Consider the following 9,280-nt stretch of genomic DNA (forward strand, 5'->3'; position numbering starts at 1 on the left):
CTTCATTCACAGATGAATCTTTGGATACCCCTAAGATGGAGAACTCTTTCTCCGAAGCTAAGTCTTAAGTTATTTTTAAGACTGAAAATCCCTTCTCCAGCAACAATGGCTTAGGCTCCCCATAAGACCGTGATTTACTTCAAAGTTTTACACTTCAACGAATGAAGAACTTGCACAGCGGAATAGTAAGTAACAAGCAAGGACACGACGTTGTATAACAATGGTCGTAGAACAGAACACACCTTACTTGATTAACAAAAGTGACAACCCTAAATGTTCAATGTGAATCTTCTTAAATAATCAATCCAAGAAAGGAAACAAATTTCTATTTGGCAAAGATAAGCCGCAACTCAATAAAGGAAAATATCGGACAAAAAATTGCAACAAGATATTTCTAGGTAAGGAAAATATTCTGTAAGAAAATAGACTATTGTTTGAAACAGATGTCCAGACTTTATTTGAGACAACTAAAAAAACCATAACTTTAGAAAATTATAAAGCCAACTAATCAAATCTCACACATTCCACTTAGAAAAATATTATACGAAATTTATAATTATAACAATTAAACCATAAACTTTCATTAACGATTGAATTTATGGCCCATTTGGATTGATTTGAGAAAAAAGTGTTTTTTAAAAATTCATTTTTATTTAAACAATTTTGAAAAAAATTGTTAAAAATACATTTGGAAAGGTATTTTGTTTGGTTGCCAAGCATTCTAACTTGTTTCTAGAATGAGTTATTTTTTAAATTAAACACTTAAAAATGCATTCCAAACACACCTATGCTCTAATAATCCATTTTGTAAAAGTGAGATTTGAGAATTTATGCAGGGTGATCTTGAAAGGTATTGTAATGAAATGGTCTAAATTGAAATTGAATGGCTGATAAATGATTAGAAGTTTAATAGACTAAAATTAAAGGTTTCACACAATACCAACAAAATAAATTTAAGAATAATGTAAATTGATATACTAACAAAAGTTGAGAAATGAAATTGACACAATTATTATATAAAAGATTTAGTTGATATAGATTGATATTTGTCCATAAATTTATTAACTTGTTTAGGTTATAAATTTTGTATAATTGTTTATTTTATACCTATCTTAAGATTGAAAATTGATGATATAATATCTATATTTATCATTTGATTTAAATCATATGATGGAAGAATTTATAATTTAAGAAGAGAAGCTTGATAATCGGTGAATGTGTTTTATATGATAAAATTAAAACTTAAAATAGATATTGAAAGTATAATGTGAGATGTGATGTGAATACACAAAAGAGAAGAAAATGTGGCTGGATACAGTTGCTGAAAGACTTTCCAACAATACGTGGCAATGAAAAATCCAACGGACAAAAACCCTAAACAGAGAGACTAAGCTAATATCTATAATATAATTTTATATAATAAATATAATGTCTTTGCTTTGCGTATATTTAAACCCACCCTCTCTCTCCTTTATTTCTCTCTTTCATCTCTCTCGCCAAAATCAGAAAAATTAGAAAAGAAAAGAAAAGCAGAAAACTTTATCGTTTCACAATCACGGCCTCCTCTCAAACCCCAAATCCAGCAAAATTCATCCCGAAAAAGCTGCCATCTATTTTAATGGTAGAGCATTACCCTCCAAATTAATCTCCCAAGCAACCCCACAATCCTTTCTCCGCCGCCTCCTCTGCATTTTCCCCCTTTCCCCTAATTTTCTGTTCATCAATGGCCGACCGGCCCGACCCTGACAAGAAGACCGAAACCACCAGGAAGGACATGCCCGCCCTTCTTTTGGGCCGATACGAGATCGGGAAGCTCCTTGGCCATGGCACCTTCGCTAAGGTCTATCATGCCCGAAACATCAAGACCAACGAAAGTGTCGCCATTAAAGTCATCGACAAGGAGAAGATCCTCAAGGGTGGTTTAATCGCCCACATCAAACGCGAGATCTCAATCCTCCGCCGTGTTCGACATCCCAATATTGTGCAACTCTTCGAGGTTATGGCCACAAAGGCCAAGATCTACTTCGTTATGGAATATGTCCGTGGCGGCGAGCTTTTCAAGAAGGTTTCCAAGGGCCGATTGAAGGAAGAGGTAGCACGAAAGTACTTTCAGCAATTAATCTCAGCCGTTGCTTTTTGCCACGCTCGTGGTGTTTATCATCGCGACCTTAAACCGGAGAATTTGCTGCTTGATGAGAATGGGAATCTTAAGGTCTCCGATTTTGGCCTCAGCGCTGTCTCCGATCAAATTCGACAAGATGGGTTGTTTCATACTTTTTGTGGTACACCAGCTTATGTGGCTCCGGAGGTTTTGGCCCGCAAAGGGTATGAGGCTGCGAAGGTCGATATTTGGTCATGTGGGGTTATTCTGTTTGTTCTGATGGCCGGTTATTTGCCCTTCCACGACCAAAACATTATGGCAATGTATAAGAAGATTTACAAGGGGGAGTTTCGGTGTCCGAGATGGTTCTCGCCGGAGCTAATTCGACTCCTAACTCGTCTTTTAGATACAAATCCCGAAACCCGTTTCACAATTCCTGAAATCATGGAGAATAGATGGTTCAAAAAGGGGTATAAGCATATCAAATTCTATATCGAAGACGATAAGGTCTGTAGCGTTGAGGATGATAACAATGATGTCGATTCCTTGTCGGATCAATCACAATCGGAATCGGATTCCGAAATTTTTGAGACCAGAAGAAAGGTTACCTCACTTCCAAGACCCGCGAGTTTGAATGCATTTGATATTATTTCGTTTTCGCCCGGATTTGATCTTTCTGGATTGTTTGAAGATGGAGGGGAAGAGGCAAGATTTGTGTCCAGTGCTCCGGTGTCGAAGATTATATCGAAACTGGAGGAGATAGCCAAATTGGTGAGTTTTACAGTGAGGAAGAAGGATTGCAGGGTTAGTTTAGAAGGGTCGCGGGAAGGAGTGAGAGGGCCATTGACAATCGCAGCCGAGGTATTCGAGTTGACACCGAAATTGGTGATGGTAGAGGTGAAGAGGAAAGGGGGAGATAAAGCAGAGTATGAACAGTTCTGTAATAATGAATTGAAGCCAGCATTGTTGAATTTGAAGGTGGAAGATTCTGCAGCTCCATCACATATACCATCAGATACCGAATGAAAGCCATTTTCAGATAACAGATAAAAGGGAAAAAGAAAAGGTATGCTTTTCTTTCCTTCTCTGTAACTTCTTCTCCTCTGCTCTAACCAAAGCCCCAACCCCATGTATGATAACTTCCTTCATTTTGTTTCTTTCTCTTGAGTTTCTCTTTTTGTTTTTTGTTTTTTGTTTTTCTTCCATTGCGTTTCTCTGTAATTTGATTGCCTCTCTAGAATGGGGTTTGGATTCAATGCGAGGAGAACAAAAAAGAAACAAAGAGGGAAAAAAATGGTGATTTTTAGATGTTAATATGTAATCTTCAAACTTGTGTGATGTAATCTTGTTTTGACTTCGAGATGGCTAGCGTAGAGTGGAGACAGAGAGAGAGAGTAAACTGAGAGTTGTGTATTTGGCACTGGCAGGTATTCGTAATCTGTATGTATGAAGCATATGAAGAAATAACCAAAAAAAAAAGAAAAAGAAAACTTATATGATTATTGATCTTACATATTGAAGTCTTGATTTTATTGTCTGGTTAATTTTTTTGTTAATGATAGTGGAAAGATGAAACTGGTTTTTGGTTTTGAATTGTGACATGAGATTTCAAAGAATGATTTATGACATGTAATCTTGTTTTGGTTTTGAAATGAGATACTAAAGAAATTTTTGTTATGGAATGGAATGGTGGCATAAACCCAAAGGCAATACCCATCCCCAAAGTTGGAAACTTGATTTTATGTTTTCTTTATATTGATTAAAGAGAAGAAGGGTTTTGGTGTGTGTGGCTGTAGGCTGTATTATGTGATAAACTCACAAGGGGTTGCTCACTTTAAAGACAAAATTTAACTAATTCAAGCATATTTCCCCACTATTAAACTACGTGTCATTTGAATGAATTCAACGGTGATTTCATAAGAGACACAATTGGAGTTTTTGAATTTTAAAAATAGCTTTTTCTTAGACGTTTGTTTAACTTTTATGTCTTGTAAGTTGACAAATGGTTTGAGGTTGTTTTGTCTCCATTCATTCAGGCTTTGCTTAAAAATACTTAAAAAGGTTGAAAAGAAGAAGACAGAGGATTTAAAGAATGATTGTTTTGGGCAATGGGATATGTTAATTAAAGAGTGGGGTGTGGTGGGTGAGTTGTTTAATGTTAGCGACTTGGAACCACTTTTCCTTGATTCAAATTATAGGCTCAAAGTATGAATATGATATCAAGAGCCAGGAGTGCTTTGACACGTCACCCGACTCTAATATGTCTTTTTTTCCCTTTCATTATCATTGTTTTTCCTATTCAATTTCCCTTTTTTTTCCTTTTAAAAAAACTCTGCACATAGTTTCAATTGATTTCTGAAATTAATTGGAGAATCTGTAACATCCGTATCAAGTATCAACCATATTTAATTACCTAATTCAATTATAATATTGTATTCTGTAACTCCTCTCCCTCTCACACACACCGTGCTTATTGGGTTTTTACTTTTTTTGAAAACTAGCTTGGTAACTATGAATTTCAAATTATGTTTATTTAATAATGGAAATTGATTCTTTATAGTACAATGAATGTGATAGACCCTTAATAATCAAAGTATATGAAAGAAGAAAGAAAGCAAAAGGAAAATAAGTAAATATTGAGAGAATATAAGGGCTAGGGAACATTGTTAGTTAGAGGAGAAAAAAACAGAAAAGAGAGAGAGAGGGGCCCACGGGAGGGGAGAGTTATTTGTAAGGGTGATTGAGGCCATGAGGGGCATTCGCAATTTTGTATCAATTCTCATATTTTGAAACTGATGGGAGAGAAGGGAAACTCTCTAAATCTTCTACTTTGAAACTGATGGGAGAGAAGGGAAACTCTCTAAATCTTCCCTACTATTAATAAAATAAGGAAAGACATTCCAACCTTATCAACTAGTATCGAGAAGGGAAGCTCTCTAAATCTTCCCTACTGTTAATAAAATAAGGAAAGACATTTCAACCTTATCTACTGGTATCAGAGCACTCACCTAGACATGGTGGGAAAGATGGAAGCACAATTAATTGCTATGGAAGAAAAACAATTGGAGATGGAGGAAAGGATGGGTGTGTAGTCGAAGGAGGTTAAGGATTGGATGGGCAATATGTCAGCTCAGATGGCCTTAGTCTTGTCAAAGATAGAAACGATGAGTAACCCAGAGAAGCATTTTCCATCATCGGAAAGAACTCCAACGGACAAAGGGAAACAAGTAACAGAAGGCTTTTCGTCAAAAGCAGAAAATCAAGAGGGAATACACGCACCTGGAAGCAAGGAGATTCCGTTGTTTGATATGCGATTGAGGAAACTTGAGGTACCGATCTTCAAAGGGGAAGAAAATGAAAATTCAGATGGATGGTTACATAGGGTAGAAAGGTACTTTGTGGTGAACAGGCTATCGGAGAAGGATAAATTAAACGCAACTGTGCTATGTTTGGAAGGGAAAGCGCTCGACTGGTATAAATGGGAGGACGATTGGTCGTCGGTGAGCAGTTGGTCGTAGTTTAGAGAGTTATTTTTTACGAGGTTTCGGCCGGCGAGTGAAGCAGATTGTTACGCCAGAGTGATGTGGCTACAACAGGAGACGTCAGTGAGGGATTACCGAAGGAAGTTCGAGCGATACTCTGCTGGGTTGAAGGAGTTGGGTGATAAGGCCTTGGAGAGCAAATTCGTTTGTGGGCTTAAAGAGGAAATTCAAAGCGAGATGCGGAAATTGAAGCCCGAAGGTTTGAAGGCCAAAATGCAGATGACCCAATTAATCGAGGAAGATCAATTACTGCAACGACGCTTGAGTAAAGGGGCCGGGTCGGAGGGGATTCATAACCCGAATGCAAAGATGAGGGGAAGCACGAGTGGATCGAGTAGCCGTGGGTCAAGCAACCCGATTAGTCGAACCATCACAATCAACCTGAACCGGGGAAGCTCGACCGGGTCGTCTACCACGATTGTAGCGCGAGGAGAAACAGGGACGAAGGGGGTCGCCGATGGCTCATTTTGAAGACTATCCGATGCTGAAATAAAGGAGAAACGAGATAGGGGCCTGTGCTTTAGGTGCGACGAGAAGTTTAGTTTTGGCCATCGCTGTAAGAAGAGGGAGGTGCAATTCATGTTTGTTCAGGAGGGGGAAGATTTAGCCGAGGAAGGGGAGGAACCTGGTATCTTTGAGTATAAGCTAGACAAAACATCACTAGAGGACGCGAAGGAGATTGCGAATCTCTCCTTAAACTCATTGGTTGGGCTGAGCTCACCAAAAAAGATCAAGGTACGGGGAATCATTGGTGATAGGGAAGTTGTTATATTGATTGATGGGGGAGCCACGCATAACTTCATCACCTTGAAGCTAGTCACGGAATTGCAGCTGCCAATATCACCCTCCAAAGGATATGACGTAGTGTTGGGCCCGGGGGGATCCGTTCAAACTGCCGGAGTATGCAAAGGTGTGTATATCACTATTTTCGATTTATCAATTATACAAGATTTTCTCCTTCTACCGTTGGGCAGTGTAGACGTTATTCTTGGAGTAGTGTGGCTGGAAACTCTTGGACAGATCATTTTCGATTATAGACTGCCAACCATGGAATTCAAAGTTGGGGAGTGGACAGTCCAATTGTAAGGAGACCGAGGCTTGGTTAAGTCACAAATATCCTTGAGGTCCATGGCCAAGGAAATTAGAGGAGGGGACCATGGGGTCTTGATAGAATTAAACAACTTGGATCTGAATCGAGACAAGGCAGTAGAGGAAGAAGACAATACAATGGAGACCATGGGAGATAAAACTGGTGTACCTCAGGAAATTCAGCAGGTACTGAGGCAATTTGAAGCGGTTTTTCAAACACCCTCTGAACTACCTCCACAATGAAGACAAGATCGCACCATTGAGCTACTTCTAGGGGCAGGGTCGGTCAATGTGAGGCCTTATAGATACCCACAATTCCAGAAAGATGAAATTGAAAGAATGGTCAAGGAGATGCTAATGGCAAGGGTCATTCAGCCAAGTCGAAGTACTTTTTCTAGCCCGGTCTTGCTGGTCAAAAAGAAAGATGGGAGCTGGCGTTTTTGTGTTGACTACTGTGCCCTGAATAATGCAACCATTCTAGATAAGTACCCTATTCCCATTGTTGATGAGTTATTAGATGAGCTATATGGTGCCACAATCTTTTAAAAATTTGACTTAAAACCAGGTTATCATCAAATCCGAGTTCACCCAAGGGACATCCACAAAACTGCTTTTCGAACACATAAGGGCTACTATGAGTTTTTGGTAATGCCCTTTGGGTTGAAGAATGCTCCATCTACTTTCCAAGCCATCAAGAATGAAATCCTCAAACCATATCTTTGTCAATTTGCGTTGATCTTCTTTGATGACATTATGATTTATAGCAAAACATTGGAGGAACACATGAGTCATTTATCAACAATCTTAGAGATATTGATTGACAACCAGCTGGTAGCAAATTGGAAGAAGTGTCAATTTGGGGCAACGAGCATTGAATATTTGGGGCATATTATCTCTGCACAAGGGGTATCGACCGATCCATCCAAGTTGGAAGCAATGAGCAGCTGGCTTACACCACGTAATGTGAAGGAATTAAGGGGCTTCCTCGGTTTCACAGACTATTACAGAAAATTTGTGGCCAACTATGGCGCCATAGCCTTGCCACTAACTCAGTTACTAAGGAAGGGAAGTTTCCACTGGAGTGAGGAAGCAGAGAACATTTCAATGTCTTAAATCCGCTATGATGTCTGTACCAATGTTGGGATTACCCAACTTCAACGAGCCTTTTGTTGTAGAGACGGATGCATCAGGTGTAGGGGTGAGGGCCGTGTTGATGCAAAACAAAAGACCATTGGCATATTTCAGCCAAGCACTACCCCCGACTCATCGTTTCAAGGCAGTATACGAGTAGGAATTAATGGCCATGGTGTTTGAATTAGAAAATGGAGACCTTATCTTCTAGGAAGACACTTCATAGTCAGGACAGACCAGAAAAACCTAAAATTTCTTCTAGAACAAAGGGTAATCGCCGGAGAATAACAACATTAGATCCCCAAACTCATGGGATATGACTTTAGCATTGAATACAATAGGGGAACTGAAAATTCAGCCGCAGATGCTCTCTCTCAACTACCAATTTCACTGGAACTTGGAGTGCTCAGTGTAATGAAGGGGTTGAATACCTCTGTTTTTGTTGAGCAGGTGGGTGCAGATGAGGAATTGAGTGGGATCCGACAAGCATTGTTAACTGATCAGTCTGCTCCTAACGGATATAGCATTAAAGGTGAACTGCTATACTACAAAGAAAGGATTGTACTACCGGCCACTTCACCCATAATACCCCTATTATTACATGAATTCCACAATAGCCCCATAGGAGGACATCAAGGAAGCTTGAAGACTTAACAGAGGCTGTTTAAGGAAGTTTATTGGAGGGGAATGAAGAAAGCCGTTCAGTAGTTTGTGGCAGACTGTGGAATCTGCCAGTAGGCCAATTATCTCTCCCTTTCACCAGCTGGCCTTCTACAAGTTCTACCTATTCCTGACAGAGTTTGGGTGGATATCTCCATGGACTTCATTGAAGGGCTTCCAAAATCTAAAGGATTTGATACCATCATGGTAGTGGTAGACCGACAGTCCAAGTACGCCCATTTCATCACCCTCAAACATCCATTTTCTGCTAAATCTGTAGTTTAGGTATTTGTTAAAGGAGTTGTGCACTTACATGGTTACCCTCGAAGCATCGTGTTTGATCGTGGCAAAATATTTACTAATTTATTCTGGGAAGAGCTCTTTCGTGTGATTGGACTCAGTTATGCAGAAGTACAGCTTACCATCTCCAGACGGATGGGCAAACAGAGGTAGTTAATAGAGGTATTGAAACTTATTTGAGATGTTTTACTATGAGCAACCCTAAACAATGGGCTAAGTGGGTGCCTTGGGCCAAGTTCTATTATAACACCTCATTTCACACTGCTACCCAAGCCACTCCCTTCGAAATTCTGTATGGCTGCCACCCCCTCCCCCGTACTTGGATACATAGCCAAGCTTAAGAACTTGCTACACAAGGCGCAACAAAGAATGATTAAGACGGCTAATGCAAAGAGGAGGGATGTGGAATTTGGCATAGGAGACTGGGTCTACCTTAAGCTTAAACCATATAGGCAGT

General features: G+C 39.5%; 1 protein-coding gene across 1 annotated transcript; it reads left to right on the top strand.

Annotated features, from left to right (window-relative positions):
- Positions 1–1,439: 1,439 nt before the first annotated feature.
- Positions 1,440–3,612, top strand: LOC120073758 (CBL-interacting serine/threonine-protein kinase 12-like). The gene has a single exon (XM_039026585.1). It carries the CDS (start codon positions 1,724–1,726, stop codon positions 3,125–3,127), a length of 1,404 nt encoding a protein of 467 aa, XP_038882513.1. The 5' UTR covers positions 1,440–1,723; the 3' UTR covers positions 3,128–3,612.
- The last annotated feature ends 5,668 nt before the right edge of the window (positions 3,613–9,280 follow it).

Source organism: Benincasa hispida, chromosome 3 (genome assembly GCF_009727055.1).
Source record: "Benincasa hispida cultivar B227 chromosome 3, ASM972705v1, whole genome shotgun sequence".
Classification (NCBI taxonomy): Eukaryota; Viridiplantae; Streptophyta; class Magnoliopsida; order Cucurbitales; family Cucurbitaceae; genus Benincasa; species Benincasa hispida.

Excerpts from the sequence above, each read along its gene's own strand:
- LOC120073758 (XM_039026585.1), top strand. The coding sequence starts at position 1,724 with ATGGCCGACCGGCCCGACCCTGACAAGAAGACCGAAACCACCAGGAAG.